Genomic DNA, 19,094 nt, shown 5'->3' with positions numbered 1-19,094 from the left:
CCGTCAGCTGGGATTCCCTGGGTAACTGATTGATCTGCACTGGAAAACATACCCTGGATACATAGAGGAGAAGAGGAGAGGAGAGAGGAGAGGAGAGGAGAGGAGAGGAGAGGAGAGGAGAGGAGAGGAGAGGAGAGGAGAGGAGAGGAGAGGAGAGGAGAGGAGAGGAGAGGAGAGGAGAGGAGAGGAGAGGAGAGGAGAGGAGAGGAGAGGAGAGGAGAGGGGAGGGGAGGGGAGGGGAGGGGAGGGGAGGGGAGAGGAGAGGAGAGGAGAGGAGAGGAGAGGAGAGGAGAGGATGGAGAGAATGGAGGGGTTGGAAAGAGAGCAGGGCAGTGATGTCAAGAGAGGGAAGGATGGGTGGAGATGTAATAAACAAAGGAGGCAGGATGAGGTGAGGATGGAAAGACCGTTGATGGACAGAATAAATAAAGAGGGAGAGGTGGGGAGAGTGAAGAGAGAGAGAAGTGCAAGAGTGTGGAGAGAAAGAAAGAATTAGTGGTCGACTGAGATGGTTTTTTCAACAGCTGATACTGATATTTAGAGAGCAGGGCGGCCGATGGCATCTGACAGCAAACACATTATTCTCTTTAGTAGATCTGCACTCCACTTGTTATTTTAAATCAACAAATATATCAGGGGTAGTGAACAGAAATATAGCTAAGATATAAATATAAAAGGTAAACGTGAGCGACAGTGGCCCAGGAGGTAGAGCGGTCGTCTGGTAGTCGGAAGGTTCCCGGTTAGATTCCCGCCCCTCCCGGGCAGCATGTCAATGTGTCCTTGAGCAAGACACTTAACCCCTGATTGCTCCTGATGTGCAGGTTGGCACCTTGCACGGTTGCCTCCGCCACATGTGTGTGAATGTGTGAGTGAATGGGATGTGAATCTCTCTCTCTCACACACGCACGCACACACGCACACACACACACACACACACACAGGCTGACACATATGGAAAGTAGGTTAGTACTAAACATAGCCTACAGTCCTCCGGGACTCCAGCTTGTGGAGGTCATGCTATAGGTATCACAACAACGGAGGTCATTCATGGTGATCCATCACATAGAGTAGGAAGTAGCTGGAATCGTCTGACTTGTACAGACAGGAGCTCGACCCCGTTGACTTTCCATTGGGTTGTTGTTAACTATTAGCTAGTTAGCTAGTATGAGGAACAGAATTGATTGAGAAAGGACTGAAGAAATAGGGCTAGGGGTCCAAAGATCTGAACTATCCCTTTAATGCATCTAAAATGATCCACTGAAGACTGAGAAGTTAATATTAGTATTAAATCTCATCGTAAGAGAAACTCATTGTTGTAGAAAGGAGAAAAATTATATACTTTTGTACATCAGTTCCAACATGTCCCAAACGGACTTGAATAGTCCTTCATCGGAAGAGGTTCAAGTTGCACTTTTACTAGACGACAAATCCATCAGAATGATTTCACCATCTGGCGAATCAATGAAACCCATATTTCTAACCAGAAGACCAGAAGAGAAAGCCACGGCCCATTCCCAAGAGGAACAAACAGTTACTCCAGACGATGACGGGAACGACTCTCCGTCACAGGCACACTGACAGATACGTGCCTCGCTGAACTCAAAACGTCTTCGGATTCGTAGCCAGGGTCCAAACTCTTGAGACATAAAAAGCATCCAAATAAAGCCTCCGGGTGCTGTGAGCTCAGCCTCCTCCTGTACTCCCTGTTCCCCTACGCCTGCGCTGCCAAGCACAGCTCCAATGTCATCATCAAGTCTACCGACAACACGACCGTCCCGGGCCTCATCACGGAACGACCATGAGACGGCCTACAGAGAGGAGGTGAAGACACTAACCAGCTGGTGCCAGGAGGACAAGAAGAACCTCTCTCTCAACGTCAGTGAAACTACAGAGATGATCGTGGACGACAGGAGACCGCGGGAGAGGCGGACACCTCCCCAGAGGGTCAGCAGCCTGGACACCTCCCCATCTACACTGGTGAGGCTGAGAGGGTCAGCAGCCTGGACACCTCCCCATCTACACTGGTGATGCTGAGAGAGGGTCAGCAGCCTGGACACCTCCCCATCTACACTGGTGAGGCTGAGGCTGAGAGGGTCAGCAGCCTGGACACCTCCCCATCTACACTGGTGAGGCTGAGAGGGTCAGCAGCCTGGACACCTCCTCTCATCTACACTGGTGATGTTGAGAGGGTCAGCAGCCTGGACACCTGCCCATCTACACTGGTGAGGCTGAGAGGGTCAGCAGCCTGGACACCTCCCCATCTACACTGGTGAGGCTGAGAGGGTCAGCAGCCTGGACACCTCCTCATCTACACTGGTGATGCTGAGAGGGTCAGCAGCCTGGACACCTCCCCATCTACACTGGTGATGCTGAGAGAGGGTCAGCAGCCTGGACACCTCCCCATCTACACTGGTGAGGCTGAGAGGGTCAGCAGCCTGGACACCTCCCCATCTACACTGGTGAGGCTGAGAGGGTCAGCAGCCTGGACACCTCCCCATCTACACTGGTGAGGCTGAGAGGGTCAGCAGCCTGGACACCTCCTCTCATCTACACTGGTGAGGCTGAGAGGGTCAGCAGCCTGGACACCTCCTCATCTACACTGGTGAGGCTGAGAGGGTCAGCAGCCTGGACACCTCCCCATCTACACTGGTGAGGCTGAGAGGGTCAGCAGCCTGGACACCTGCCCATCTACACTGGTGAGGCTGAGAGAGTCAGTAGCCTGGACACCTCCCCATCTACACTGGTGAGGCTGAGAGAGGGTCAGCAGCCTGGACACCTCCTCACCTACACTGGTGAGGCTGAGAGGGTCAGCAGCCTGGACACCTCCCCATCTACACTGGTGAGGCTGAGAGGGTCAGCAGCTTCAAGTTCCTTGGTGTGCTGATGATCACTGAGGACCTCTGCAGGACACTACACACTGAGGAGACTGAGGACGTTTGGCATGAACGCCAGCATCCTCTCAACCATCTACAGGTGCACCATGGAGAGCTTGCCGACGGGCTGCGTCACAGCGTGGTACGGGAACTGTTCTGCCCACAGCTGCAGATCACTACAGAGAGTAGGGGAGGCTGCACGGCACAGCACTGGCAACAGACTCCCGGTCACCCAGGATATCTTTCATCAGCCTGTGAGGCACTGAGCATCATCAAGGAGGACCACAGTAGAGGCTGACATGTGAGTGGATTTTGACTCCCGTTCCTTCCCACTCCCACAGAAATAATCCCATCCCATCCCAATCCCAAGTGAGAGTTTAAAAAAAAATCCCACTCCCTCCCACTCCCGCAGAGGACTGATCCCAATCCCGTCCCAATCCCGAGCCAAACTTTTATAGAATCCCACTCCCATCCCGTTTACCAATCCTGCTCCGTTTTTCTTCCTCGGTATAAAATATGCAGCACATGGGTCACATCATGTCTGCCTAAGTTAAATATAAAACCACCAAACATTTACATTAGTGATGCACCGATGTATCACTCCTGTCCAAATCCCGTTGATTTTGTTGTCATAGTTCCCACTCCCTTCTGCTCCCGTTGACTTTTACTCCCGGTCCTGCCCAATCACGTGATTCAAAGTGAAATTGACTCCCATCCCGCGGGAATCCCGAAAAGATGTCATTGAGTCTAGACCACAGCCACCCAGCAGGCAGACTGTTCCCCCTGTTACCGTCTGGCAGAGGATACAGGAGCAGCTCATACAACTAGACTTAAAGGAAAAGTTTTCCTTTAAGGACAGCTTTGCCACCAGGCCTCCAGGCTTCTCAACTCATAAACCTAAATATTCCACTTTGCATATCTGCTTACCTGCTGTCTGCACTGTTTACATAAAGATGCACATAAGAATCAATTATGACTGTCACTTGTACACACAAATCCTCATTTCATATGTATATACAGTGTTATATTATATAACTGTTAGTCTGCAACACTACTATCACCGACATCTAAGAAGGGAGATCCCCGCTTGAATGGCCCTTCTAAGGTTTCTCTCCTCCACACTGCCTGTGGTGCATTTTTCCCTATTGTTAGGTTTTAGTGAGTTTTTCCTTACCTTCGCGTGGGGTATGTCTGGGAGTGTTTGCATTCATTCATTTATTTGCATTTATTTAAAATTTGTTGGACCTTATGGTGTTCTTGACTTGTTTAAAGAAGACGTGTCCGGCCCATGGGGACATTAACGTGTGTTGTCGGGCCTTACAAATAAATTTGATTTGATTTGATTTGATATATTATTTTCTTTACTTATGTTATTCCGTTTTCATTAACCTCCTCTCTGATGTGTCTAGTGCTCCCACTGCTGAGCTGACCTGTGACCTCTCTCGTCCAACACCTTCCACTGTACCGCTGACCGCTGTGTTAACATAGATGTGACCGATAAAGAAACTTGAACTTGAACGTTGCGGGTCGGGGCTACATACCGTTGGTCCCACACCACCAGATGGAAGAGGTACTTGCTGACCGACTGCTTGCTGGTGTGCTGCGGGGCGCACAGTTCCACCCCTCCGTGGGTCAGAGAGCAGGACAGGAAGAAGCCCTCGTAGCTGCCGGGAAGAGGAAGCAGGACAAGTTCAGCCAATCAAATGCACACAAAGAAACGGTAAAATCACAACCACAGCAAGTCATATATGCGTTTAACCCTTTCACCACCACGCTACCATATTGTTAACCCTTTCACTGGGACAATACAGAAGGTTAACCCTTTCACTGCCGCACGACAAAGGGTTAACCCTTTCACTACCACACTACAGAAGGTTAACCCTTTCACTACCACATTACATAACCTTCTGTAGTGTGGTAGTGAAAGTGTTAACCGTCTGTAGTGTGGTAGTGAAAGGGTTAACCTTCTGTAGTGTGGTAGTGAAAGGGTTAACCTTCTGTAGTGTGGTAGTGAAAGGTTAACCGTCTGTAGTGTGGTAGTAAAAGGTTAACCGTCTGTAGTGTGGTAGTGAAAGGTTAACCGTCTGTAGTGTGGTAGTGAAGGGTTAACATTCTGTAGTGTGGTAGTGAAAGGTTAACCTTCTGTAGTGTGGTAGTGAAAGAGTTAACCTTCTGTAGTGTGGTAGTGAAAGGTTAACCTTCTGTAGTGTGGTAGTGAAAGGTTAACCTTCTGTAGTGTGGTAGTGAAAGGTTAACGTTAGGTTATGACTATAACCAAGTTCTGTTAGTTAGGGGCGATGCTTGGCATCGCCTTCTGCACTATCTCGCGTACGTGCACGCGTACTGAATAAACCACAAATGTACCTCTAATACCAGTATTAGTCTGACCACACCCCTCATCAGCTTACCTTCATAACAGAACGGAACGGAACAGACTGAGGTCCAAACGACACAGAACCACATTGCCCAGCATATTGTTGGCCAATGTGCAATCGATAGGAAACAAATTGGACGACATCAGAGCAAGGATCCAATTCCAGAGGGACATTCGGGATTGTAACGTCCTCTGTTTCACAGAAACTTGGCTGAGTCCAGATGTCCCGAATCATGCAATAGAACCGGCAGACCACTTCTTCGTTCTACGGAAAGACCGGACGGCATTAGAGTCACTAAAGAAGAAAGGAGGCGGCATCGCCTTCATGATAAACAAGGAGTGGTGCGATTTAGGCAACACAAAGGAAATGTCTAATCACTGCTCCCCAGACCTGGAGTTTATCACGATAAAATGTCGACCCTTCTTCCTCCCAAGAGAGTTAACGTCCATCATCCTCATCGGAGTGTACATTCCACCACACGCGAACACTGAGGTCGCACTTTCAAAACTTCACGACGAGGTAAACAAACTCCAGGCAGCTAACGCTGACGCGGCCATTTTGGTTTTGGGGGATTTCAACAGCGCGCGTCTTAAAAAGGTGCTGCCGAATTTCTATCAGCATGTGACCTGTCCCACCAGAGGCGAGAACATATTAGACCATGTATACTCGCAATTTAAGAATGGGTACAAGTCACAGGCTCTTAGTCCATTCGGTAAAAGCGATCACGCCGCAATTTTTCTTTTGCCTAAGTACAAACAGTGTCTCAAGCGAACGCCGGTGGTCTCGCGAGAGGTTAAGCGTTGGACCGTGACGTCAGTAGAGTCACTCCAAGCAGTGCTGGGAAGCACAGAATGGAGTGTACTCCGTGATAACACAGCCAATATTAACGAATACACCGAAACGGTGATTGACTATGTCTGTACTCAGGTAGAAGTAATAATCCCCACCACCAAAATTAATATCTACCCAAATCAAAAGCCCTGGGTAGACAAATCCGTCCGTGAGGCTCTGAAAGTGCGCACATCAGCATACAACACCGGGCTGGTGACAGGCAACATGGAAGAACACAAGATGGCAAGATACAACGTCAGGAGAGCAGTAATAGAGGCAAAACGGCGTTACAGGGATAAAGTTGAACTTCAGTTTGAACAGGCTGACTCTAGAGGCATGTGGCAGGGCCTCAGAACAATGACAGACTACAAAGGAACCCCCCTCAAACTGAACAGTGACATCTCCTTAGCAAATGATCTCAACTCCTTCTATGCGAGGTTTGAGGCTGTGAATAACAACACCAGCCTACAAACCACGGCAATGGGGGGGGGGGGGTCTGCTGATGGAGACTCAGTGTTCAGGGTAACAGAGCATGAGGTGAGACGGATCTTTAAAAAAGTGGATATCAGGAAGGCAACAGGACCGGACGGCATCCCCGGCCGCGTCCTAAAAGTCTGTGCCGACCAACTGGCCCCGGTTTTCACTGACATCTTCAACCTGTCCTTGGAACAGGCCGTCATCCCCACCTGTCTGAAGAAGTCCACCATCATCCCTGTACCCAAAAAATCTACGCCCGCTTGCCTCAACGACTACCGCCCTGTAGCCCTCACCTCCATAGCCATGAAGTGCTTTGAGAAGCTAGTGAAGGGCTACATCTGTTCCTCCCTCCCCATCAACCTGGACCCTCTGCAATTTGCATATCGCCCCAACAGGTCCACGGAGGACGCCATAGCCCATGTGCTGCACACAGCAGCATCACATCTGGACAAGAGGAAGGGGAACTATGTGAGAATGCTGTTCATCGACTACAGCTCAGCATTCAATACCATAGTCCCCTCCAAACTCATAACCAAGCTCAGGGACCTGGGCTTGAACTATGACCTGTGCCAGTGGGTCCTGGACTTCCTGACGGGCAGACCCCAGGTGGTAAGAGCCGGCAACTGCACCTCCTCATCCATCACGCTCAACATAGGGGCCCCCCAGGGCTGTGTTCTGAGCCCCCTCCTCTACTCCCTGTACACACATGACTGCGTAGCACAGCGGAACAACAACACCATCATCAAATTTGCTGATGACACAGTAGTGGTGGGCCTGATCTCTGCCAACGACGAAAGGGCCTACCTGGAAGAGGTAGAGAACCTGTCACAGTGGTGTCAGGAGAACTGCCTCTCCCTGAACGTCAGCAAAACAAAAGAGATGATTGTGGACTTCAGGAGGTCGGGGGTCAAGGACTACAGCCCCCTCAGCATCGACGGGGCACCAGTTGAGAGAGTGAACAGTTTCAAGTACCTCGGAGCCCACATATCCGAGGACTTGTCATGGACCACACACATTGACAGTGTTGTGAAGAAGGCACGACAACGCCTCTACTTCCTCAGGCGCCTAAGGAAGTTCCAAGTCAGCCAGAAGATCCTTAGGAACTTCTACTCATGTACAATAGAGAGCATCCTGACCGGCAACATCACCTCCTGGTTTGGGAATAGCACTGCACAAGACCGTAGCAGACTACAAAGAGTGACACGTTCAGCCGAACGCACAATTAGAGGGGGGCTTCCCACCCTCCAGAACATTTACAACAAGCGGTGCAAGGGGAAGGCTAAGAGAATTATTAAGGACTCGAGCCACCCGAACAACTGCCTCTTTGAACTGCTGCCGTCAGGCAAGCGATACCGGAGTCTTATGGCGAGCACAGAAAGACTCAGAAGGAGCTTCTATCCCCAGGCCATCAGGCTGCTAAACGAACAATAATCGCTAAACGAACAATAATCACTATGCAACAACCACCAAATGCACACAGCACACACACCCACACACTCACTCAAACAAACAACACACTGCAGCACCCACTCTCCACACTTAGATCACACAAACACACTTACACTTTATATTTATTGATAAAGGATTTGCACTACAACTCGTACACCTACTGTGAATTGTACCTAAACTGCACCTCGTCCATTTATGCCTTGCACTATATAGTATTGTATATTAGTACACTGCACAGTATTGTATATTGTATGGTAACTACGTCTACGAACATTGTACATATGTCTAAACTGAACACTGTGACCTCTTTTTTTTCTTCTAATTTTTACTATGTTTTTATTTCATACTTATCTTGTCATGCACAGTCTCTGGAGCGCAACAGTAAGAAGCATTTTGTACAAAAGTATTCTGTACTTCTGTATGACAACTATTAAAGAAACTTGAAAGAAACTTGGTTTCAAGAAACTTGAAACCAGGTGTGTGGTCACCTGCTCTCCTCCTTCCCAAGCTTTCACCACAAGGTGAGGACAAGGGCTGCAGCGGCGTCCGATGCCAAGCATCGCCCCTAACTAACAGAACTTGGTTATAGTCATAACCTAACGTTCTGTATCGTTAGTGGCTTAGCTTGGCATCGCCTTCTGCACAAGGGAGGCCAAGCGGAGCCACTTGGCTGACAAATACACCCCGCTGACAGCCCCCCAAAACCATCAGAACAGGGAGGGCCGAGGGTAGCCCCCCTATTAGGGACGTCATGGGAGGGCGACGGACCCGACCGTGCGAAGAGGCACTCAAGCAACTCAACGCACAGGGTGAGCAGACCGTGGCTTGACCCCACGACTACACACACGCACAACCCGCATGCCACCCGGGAACGAACGGAGGAACAACCTCGTTACTGCCCCCAGAATCACGGGGTCAAGGGCAAACCCAACCCCGTGGCAAGGCCGTAGCAGCGGAGCACGAAGGAAGACCCAGACCCACCAAAAGGACTGGACTCCCTGGAATGGGGGCCCGGAGAAGTCCATGATGCCAGCATCAAGACCCCACCAGGTGGGCACGTAGTGCCCCGCCCCCCACATCGCCAGCGTATTCGGACAAAGGCCCCTCAGTTACTGCACCTGGTATTCCCAGGCGGAACCAACCAGGCCAGAACCTGCCCAGCTTCCGAGATCGGACGAGACCGGGCGTGTTCAGGTCGGTATGGCCGTAAGCCGAGCGGGCCCCGTCCCCCCAATAGTACACCGCCTGGCACACTGACCCTGCAAAATAGGCAGTCAGCATGGCCGTAAGCACACAAAAAAGGTTAACCAACGGAAGCAGGCAGCGCACCGGGGAAAAACCAGGCAACAGGCTGTTAACCCTAGCCTGGAGACTGCGGACGAGACAGGCGCCAGAGGGGACAGCTGAACACAGCCGCCCCGGCGGAAGGAGCGTAAGCTGGCGGTGTTGCATGACCAAGCCTCCATTTAAAAACCCCCACCCAGAGGGGTCGAGGCAGAGAAGGCTGACACGATTGGCAGACGTCATGAACGTGCAGGGGCACCCTCAACCGGTGAACCCGGGAGTTGACACTGCTCCAACACACCAGGGAATCAACCACCTCGGTGTTACCCAATGCGGTGGTTGTTCCTATAACCCCTCAAGAAAAAACTCCAAAACACACCTGCGGGTATACACCGGCTATACCGCAGTACAAGTGTTTCAGTTTCCAAAAAGGGTTAACCCAGGCCTACGGGTCGCAAACATCACTCCGGACGGGGCCTGGCGGCACGGGAAGCACAGGGTCACCAGAGGAGGTCAAAAAACCACCCCCACAGGCCCCTCTTCGCCATGCGTGAGAGAGGAGCGAAAAATAATGGAGAACCAGCCCCTAAGCACACCGTACCTGGTATTCCCCGGCGGTCTCCCAACCAAGTACTAACCAGGACCAACCTGTGTAGCGGCCGAGATCCGACGAGATCGAGCGCGTACAGAATGGCATGGCTGTAAGCCATGACGACAGTGCTGAGTAAAAACATACCCAACCAGGGTCTCCATAGCGCTTAACCCTGTGACACCCAGACCGACCTGGCATTTTTCCCCCTGAAAAAAGCCCAAGTCCCTCAGGGTACCAGAACAGCAGATCTGCATCCCCGGCGGACAACGGGTTCAACTGATCTGGACCAGCGTGACCAGAACCAGTCCCGTGCCCTAACCACGCCGACATGCCTACTCCAGGAGAAGGGCAGATATGCGTGTTGATCTTAACATGAAAAGAAGGCGCCACCCAGACGTCGGGACGAACCGCGCCTGGTGGCCCACCCCAAGGGCGTGAGACCCCACTACATATGTTCAGATCCATCCCGTCATCATCCCCCAGACATGAACGAGGATCCGTCGACAACCCACCCAGGTCATGGGATGTGGTCGCCGGAAGAGGAAAAACCCCCATCTCAGTTGCTTTATAAAAACGCTGTTTCAACCACAAGCAACTAAGGCGTGCCAGTCAATCGCCTGTTTACAGCGAGCTAGCACTATACGTGCGTCGGGACACACCCCCATCAATGAACAGGCTATTTAGACCCGTCATTGAATCCCCAAGGCGCCCAGGGGAACGACAAGAGGGGTGTGACACTCCCTAACTCCAACACTTCTGGAACAGAAAGAAGGAAGCATCAACAGTATGTATCCCAGTCTACACAGCCGGGGTAAAAAATGTTCACATTTTTACATCCCACCACCCTCCCATAGGAAAGAGACGGGGATCCCCAGAGAGACTTCCCACGCGAGCTGTACAGATTGAAAAGAGTATATTGCACCTTGAGCCATGTAAAAAACTGGTTTTAGGGCCTCCGGGGAAGAGGCACCGAACCCATACACACTCAATAAACGAATTGAATCGAATATACATACAATAGAAAAGGACCCTTCTAGAGGGTCCACTCACTTTGACAATCTGAGGAGGAAGGCTCTGTACTCTGATGGAGGCTTCCTCACATGGAAGAAGGAGTCCGAACTCACAGAAGGCCTGAGTAGGCGCTTGGTGAGGAGGAGCCCTGACCACCCCCCCTGAAAACAGATCCATCACATGGACCTGAACAGCACACGGAAGTCCTACCAACAGAGACGCGCACGGTGACGTACTCTATGGCGGGGGAATTCCTGCGGTGCACACGCCCAATATACCAGGCCGTGGGACCAGGAACTCCCTCCCCCCCCCCCCCCGTAACGTGCCGAACCGCCACGTGACGGGAACCTTGAAGGACAGGGGGTGTACCCCTGACCGACAGAACAATGGGGAGAGGAAAGGTTACCAGTTCACCCCTTTACGACCCCACACCCATGATACGACGTAACGACAAAAAGAGAATATGACACAGTCATAGTCAGCTCTATGAAGCGTTTCACAGCTCCACACAGCGCACGAGCTAACCTGCTATCTGATTTTTACTAAGGAAAAACACAGAATAGAGAGGGCTCTAAGAACCCCGGTCCAACATACACATGTGCTTCTGTGGCCAGTACAACCCAGTTGTAGGTCACATGACACACACAACCCATCATCACCTACAAAAAATGGCAAAAACACTCAACAGAGGAACGCCGTTTTTTTCACAATGAGAGAATACATCATTCTTGATTAGTATCGACCACAGGCCTTGCTAAGCACACATGACAGCAACCAAACCAATTTCCCTTTAGGAAATAAGTTTCTCCAGCAGATTTAGCACAACCTCAGCAATCAAGCTGAGAGTTACATCGTATCCCTACCACACAAAAGACACAATTAATGCACAACATGTCTGATAGGAGGTGATAAAGTCCCCAGGGAACCGGGGGGGGAAACACAATCCTCCTATTTTACCCTCAATACGGCCAGTTAAACAGGAAAACCTGTTAATGTGTGAACTCACTGTTCATTGTCATTACAGTCTGAGAAAGAACATTCTTTCACTCACTCGTCACCAAGCATAGCTTCATAGGTTAGTTGCCTTAGTAGTGAGTACACGGTACACATAAACACCATGATGTTTCTCACACAACAACCAGATCAATACATCACGACCTGCACGGAGAAGCTAACTGCCAGTGACAAAAACAGCTCACACACAACCCGCAACGTATCTCAAATGCATTGCAACAACACACGTTTTGGGAAAAAACACCGTTATTCACAATACATTTAGCAAGGTAAAACCAGAAGACGTGTTTATGAGGTCTGGCCAACCCCGTACCTGCCCGGAACGCAGATCAGCGAAGTGCAGTCACAAGCCACCGTAGAACACAGCCGTCCCGTGTTGTTCGATCCGGGCAGCGTCGCCGCTCCACCAGTCGCTACAGTCCTCTTTGTTGACGCAATCCCCGTCTAGGTTCAGGCAGGGTCGACGAACATCCCCTGTCAAGGATGACGTCGTGGTCAAGAGTGTAAAACATGTTAAAAATCAAAGCACGTTCAACAGAATAGCATCAAGCTAACGGCTGCTCCAACCGTTCGGGTGCTATCGCTTCCGCTCGCGAGACGCCGATCTACGACGCACGCGATCAGGAGCGAGCTCCCGGCGGCGCGCGAGAAGCCAAGCTACCCCGCGCCAGGCCACCGACCGGCTAACCGTAAGCTATGAACATGTAAACAATGACATAACACTCACCCAGACAGGCCGCCGTTCTGAACCCTCCTCACTTTTTAAGAGAAAAGAGAAAACAAGACGTCAACACCGCTTCACAACGGTGACATTAACACGTCCGGCGGAATCAGCACAGTACCAACTGGCCTGTATAGCTGACTTTGAACATGAATCTGCCGCTATCGCACATTACATGCACATATCCCCTCGTGAAGGAATACTCTCATTTGGATATGAAAGATGGGGTCTTAACACGGTGACAGAGAGAATCCACTCGTCCAGAACACACAGGGATCACCAGTGTCAATGGTCGCGGCCCACTAGTTAAAACTATAATGGTCGCCAGACCAAGGCCTTCTGTCGCCTAGACGGCTAAACAAAGGACCCTAGCCTGGGGCCGGTTTCCATAAACTTTGTCAAGTAGCCCCCATAGCACTAACAGACAAGTGGAGCCCGCCAGCAAACACTACTCACCCAACCTGGAACGCACCGCTCCTCACAACAGCGGCATGTCCGACAGTTCAGCTGTGGCCTGACAGGTTTCACCCCAACAAACACAGCAAGGAACTGCAGTTGAGAAGCATGCAGCGGCGTGCTCCCCATACGAAAACCGGTGGAGGGTTTGTAGAATGATCATCATCTTCTAGACACTCCAGTACGAAGACAATATCGCCGTATTTTCTCGAAAATAGAGAGAGAGAAAATAAAGATATGATGTCAACGTATCCTTGTTTCCCAAGCTGTTCCTAATCCAATTTCTTCCATCATGGTGTCAAGTGTGGGGATCTACCGAGGCACCTCTTCCTTGTGGTGAAAGCGAGAAGGAGGAGAGCAGGTGACCACACACCTGCTTATGAAGGTAAGCTGATGAGGGGTGTGGTCAGACTAATACTGGTATTAGAGGTACATTTGTGGTTTATTCAGTACGCGTGCACGTACGCGAGATAGTGCAGAAGGCGATGCCAAGCTAAGCCACTAACGATACAGAACCATCTGTAGTGTGGTAGTGAAGGGTTAACCGTCTGTAGTGTGGTAGTGAAAGGTTAACCGTCTGTAGTGTGGTAGTGAAAGGTTAACCTTCTGTAGTGTGGTAGTGAAAGGTTAACCGTCTGTAGTGTGGTAGTAAAAGGTTAACCTTGTGTAGTGTGGTAGTGAAAGGTTAACCTTCTGTAGTGTGGTAGTGAAGGGTTAACCGTCTGTAGTGTGGTAGTGAAAGGGTTAAACATAAGATAAGATATTTTTTATTGATCCCCTTGGGGAAATTCAGGTATCATAGCAGCATGGGGGAGGGGGGAGGGGTACAGGTACATGGTAATAGTAAAAGACATAATACAGGTAATACAATTATAGTACAGTAGAAAGTAAAAATAGGCAGTGTAAACAATATAATGAACTCGGAGTATACCAGTGGAGGTTTCTCTATGACAACACGTGAAAGACAAATTCACTCATAATTCATAATTATTATTAATTTACATGTACCTATATATATATATATAAAAAAAAAAAAAAAACTATATATATATATTTTTTTTTTAAATTATTATTATTATTATTTTTTTATTATAAATGTTTTCCTCTGTAAAAAAAAATGCCAGTGAATTTTTTTTTCTTCAAAAATGGCCAAAATTGACAGCTCTGAGCAGGCCTGCACTGCAGTATTGCTTGCAGTAATTATTAGTGAAGAAAACTTCACAGGTTTGACCCATTGTTAAATAAATAATAAATAACAGCGAATCAAAATAGGCTATTAACTTCATCTAAGCACGGTCTGTGCAGTTAAACTCTTGCCATTGAATGGAGGATTGATTGATTGACAGCCCTTGACATCCAATACACGGAGGTTGAATATGATTGGCAGCCTTGCAAATCCAATCAGAGATTTCTGCATTGCAAAGTCAAAATGGGTCCAGCTGCATGTCCGGAGGATAGGTTTAGCTCGGGCCAATCTCAAGTTTCTCAAGTTTCTTTATTAGTTGTCATACAGAAGTACAGAATACTTTTATACAAAATGTAACATAAAGAAGCATTTTGTATAAAAGTATTCTGTACTTCTGTATGACAACTAATAAAGAAACTTGAGAAACTTGAGATTGGCCCGAGCTAAACCTATCCTCCGGACATGCAGCTGGACCCATTTTGACTATGTGAAAGTTGAGACTATGAGAAAGTTGTTGTTTAGTAGTTAGTAAGCTGTACAGCTATAACAAGTCAGGCTAAATTAAACTTTGCGCCAACATTAGGACCAAAGTATAAACCAGCAACTGAGCAACATGAAGAAGTGGATTTATGCATCTGGATCAGAAAAAACGTTGTGGATGAAAAAGTAAGTAGGCTACAGTGCTTGTATGCTAACAGTAGCTAGGCAGCTTAGCCTACATCACAATGATAATCACCAAGCTAACTTACTGTACACACTGTAGGGCTGGGCAATTAATCGAAACAGAATCGCGATATCGATTCATAGACCTATGCAATCTAATTTCTAAGTTATGACTATTTTCTTTTATTAAAAAAAAACGTTTTTTTTTTTTTTTTACTTTTTAAATTATTTTATCTGGGTTGAACATGATTTGTGGAACTCCCTCTGGTGTTGTGGTCGTGGTATTCACTGACCTTTGGGAAGTATTTCGACATGCACATGGGTATCTTAGTGGTGTAGTGTATCTTGTAGACCAGGCCCATTGCAAGTTGCTGTACTCTGTCGTCTACTCTAAGCCATCCTAGGTTGTCAAAGTGGACAGGGGTGAGGTGGGTTTTAGGAGTAAGGTCAAGCAGTAGTCTGACCAGTTTGTTTTGTGATGTTTGTAATCTTGTTTTTAGTGCCTTTGAGGTGCTTTGGTACCATGAGGTGCAAGCATAGTCGTAGTACCCTTGAATGAGTGCTCCTGTTAGAGTCTTCAAGGTATTCTTGTTTACCAGAGAGGAGATCCGGTACAAGAATGTAGTTCGTTGGTTGACTTAGTTTTATTACATTGGATCCCATTTTGTCACAGGAAAGATTTGCCTCTATAGGATGGAACCCAGGTAGGTAATTTCATCTTTCCTTTTAAGATAAGATAAGATATTCCTTTATTGATCCCCTTGGGGAAATTCAGGCATCATAGCAGCATGGGGGAAGGGGGGGGGGGGGGTACAGGTAGTGAAAACAACACAAGCAGTGTAAACAAATAGGTCAATATAATTTACTATCTAACTAACTGAAATATACATTATTCATTATTCACAGTATCACAGTATCGACATAAGGTGCAGTATGCATAAGGTAGTGTTATTGTCCTACTTGGGTTCCTATTAGTTCTAGGTCGATGTCTGGCAGCAGTCGCTGCCCCCTGTTGTGGAGCCTGATGGCCACTGGTATGAAGGACTGTCCGAGGCGGTTAGTTGAGTGTCGGGGGGGTATGAGTCTGTGGCTTCCTTGTCACCTTCACCTAATATGTTTTGATCTGGTCAGGTGCGCTGTCACCTAAAATGTTTTGATCTGATCAGGTGCGCTGTCACCTAATATGTTTTGATCTGGTCAGGTGCGCTGTCACCTAATATGATTTCATCTGGTCAGTGCGCTGTCACCTAATATGTTTTCATCTGGTCAGGTGCGCTGTCACCTAATATGTTTTCATCTGGTCAGGTGCGCTGTCACCTAATATGTTTTCATCTGGTCAGGTGCGCTGTCACCTAATATGTTTTCATCTGGTCAGGTCCGCTGTCACCTAATGTTAATATGTTTTCATCTGTGTCCACTGACCACTGACACACAGTGGGGGATGTTTTAAAAATATTATTTAATATATAATATAATATAATAATTTGTGCTTCACCAAAAAATTTGGTCAGCAGCCTCCACTGTAGTATACGCATATGAGCAAGTAGGCAGTGTAATCAAGGTGCATTTGACCTTTAAAACTAAATGTGTTTTGACTACTGATTTATGTGGCTCCGGAGATAGTGTTCAGGAGGTAGAGCAGTTCCCGGTTTGATTCCGGCTTCTCCCGACACGGTTGAAGTGTCCTTGAGCAAGACACTTAACTCCTAACTGCTCCTGATGAGCAGGTTGGCACCTTGCCGTCGGTGAGTGAATGTGTGAGTGAACGGGTGAATGTTGAGGCATAAGTTGTAAAGCGCTTTGGATAAAAGCTGTTATATAAATGCAGTCCATTTACCATTTAGATATCCTAACACGTGTCAATATACAGTATGACTACAGAGAACACATCGATTTCATGCTACGTCTCGCGGAAACGCGGCACGCATCGGGAGTCATGCGATCAGGAAGATGCGTTAGTAACGCGTTAGTAACACACGGTAACCCATCCAGAAGCTTCTGTCACAGCCCTTTAACGCTCCAGCCTTTAACTCCTTCATACAACCTCACATGTGGCCGTTAGGCATGCGCTTTTCTCATGCTAGCGTGTGTGTGTGTGTGTGTGTGTGTGTGTGTGTGTGTGTGTGTGTGTGTGTGTGTGTGTGTGTGTGTGTGTATGTGCCCCATCTCCCTCTCCATCCTTCCTTCCTTCTTCTCTCCGATTTGAATGTGAGTTCTGATCCCCTGTTGCCTTATTAAGATAAGATATTCCTTTATTGATCCCCTTGGCCAAGCCATGTTCCAGATCCTTCATAAGAGAGGAGTGATGAAGAGGAGAGTATTTTTCTCAGGAGAGGAGTGATGAAGAGGAGGCGGAGATAATTTTTCTCAGAAGAGGAGGAGTGATGAAGAGGAGGAGAGTCTTTTTCTCAGAGAGGAGGAGTGATGAAGAGGAGGAGGAGATTCTTTTTCTCAGGAGAGGAGGAGTGATGAAGAGGAGGAGAGTCTTTTTCTCAGAGAGGAGGAGTGATGAAGAGGAGTCTTTTTCTCAGGAGAGGAGGAGTGATGAAGAGGAGGAGAGTCTTTTTCTCAGAGAGGAGGAGTGATGAAGAGGAGGAGGAGAGTCTTTTTCTCAGAGAGGAGGAGTGATGAAGAGGAGGAGGAGAGTCTTTTTCTCAGGAGAGGAGGAGTGATGAAGAGGAGGTATGAAAGAGAGGATGGAGTGATGAAGAGGAGGAGTGACGAAGAGGAGGTATGAAAGAGAGGATGGAGTGATGAAGAGGAGGAGTGACGAAGAGGAGGAGTGATGAAGAGTAGGTATGAAAGAGAGGATGGCGTGATGATGAGGAGGAGTCACGAAGAGGAGGAGTGATGAAGAGGAGGTATGAAAGATGGAGTGACGATGAGGAGGAGTGACGATGAGGAGGAGTGACGATGAGGAGGAGTGACGAAGAGGATGAGTGATGAAGAGGAGGTATGAAAGAGAGGATGGAGTGACGAAGAGGAAGTATGAAAGACTGGATGAGGGAACCGACGCCTGGATGAGTTTGACTCAGATTTTACATTTACATTTAGTCATTTCGCTTTTATCTTTTTTATCTTATTTTTATTTTATAATGCTAAATGGTTATTTGTGCTATTAGTGGAATGAAGCTGATTTTGCAGCATGTTAAATATCCCTCCCCCCCCAATGGGAATCTGTGGTTAGTCTAATCTATTTAGATTCTGTGCGTTATGTGTCATATTACTGAATCACTTACAATACTTGATTTAAAAAAAATATAAAAATTATATTGCATCACCACTTCCTCTTGCGCGCACACGCACACACACACACACACACACACACACACACACACACACACACACACACACACACACACACACACACACACACACACACACACACACACACACACACACACACACACACACACACACACACACACACACACAGATGGCGTGCAACAGTGGCGTCCAGGTGCCTAGTGAGAAATCTGCATTGAGACCCGCCCCCATGGGGAGTCAAAGGTCAAGCCCAGTTCCCAGGCTGTCAGGCCTTTTGTCAGGAGCCAATCGCGTGTCGGGAAGGGCACAAGGGAACCAGCCGACTGAATGTTGTGTGTATTTTAACCCTAGCCATTATTTCTTACTTACTGATGACAATGTTTATCGGTATAATCCTTTTTCAGCACAATCTGTAGGACAGCTATACGGCTGCAAGCTAGCCTAGCTTAGCACAAATGAATGGAAGGGGATACGGACCACTAGCCTAGCTTAAAACTCCGGGAGAGGTGTTAGCTGATCCCTATATCTGCAGTTCTAAGGCACTAGTTCTAGAGACCAGTTCTCATGGCTCTGCACGCTCACTAACCCAGAGACATAATCCTGCAGCGATTAGAGCCAGGATACCAAGCCCCAACAGCTGGCACTGTCTGTGTGTGTGTGTGTGTGTGTGTGTGTGTGTGTGTGTGTGTGTGTGTGTGTGTGTGTGTGTGTGTGTGTGTGTGTGTGTGTGTGTGTGTGTGTGTGTGTGTGTGTGTGTGTGTGTGTGTGTGTGTGTGTGTGTGTGTGTGTGTGTGTGTGTGTGTGTGAGAGACCATGATATGTGATATGTGCTTGTGTACGTTTGTGCCTCCAGAGAGCCTGACATATGGAGGGATTTATCCTGCAGGCTTTACTG

At 48.3% G+C, this 19,094-nt stretch overlaps 1 protein-coding gene across 1 annotated transcript in view; it reads right to left on the bottom strand.

Moving 5' to 3' along the window:
• Positions 1-19,094, bottom strand: part of pik3c2b (phosphatidylinositol-4-phosphate 3-kinase, catalytic subunit type 2 beta) — a 242,649-nt gene that overhangs the window by 133,008 nt on the left and 90,547 nt on the right. Inside the window, 2 exon segments of the mRNA XM_084316485.1 lie at positions 1-53; positions 4,415-4,537. The exon segment at positions 1-53 is cut by the window's left edge and continues 115 nt beyond it. Of these exon segments, the coding sequence (XP_084172611.1) occupies positions 1-53; positions 4,415-4,537 (176 nt within the window).

This window comes from Notolepis coatsorum, assembly GCF_963971535.1.
Source record: "Notolepis coatsorum genome assembly, chromosome: 6".
NCBI classification, from domain to species: Eukaryota; Metazoa; Chordata; class Actinopteri; order Aulopiformes; family Paralepididae; genus Notolepis; species Notolepis coatsorum.
Note: the sequence above shows the minus strand (reverse complement) of the source record. Positions and strands in the feature narration are given on the sequence as shown.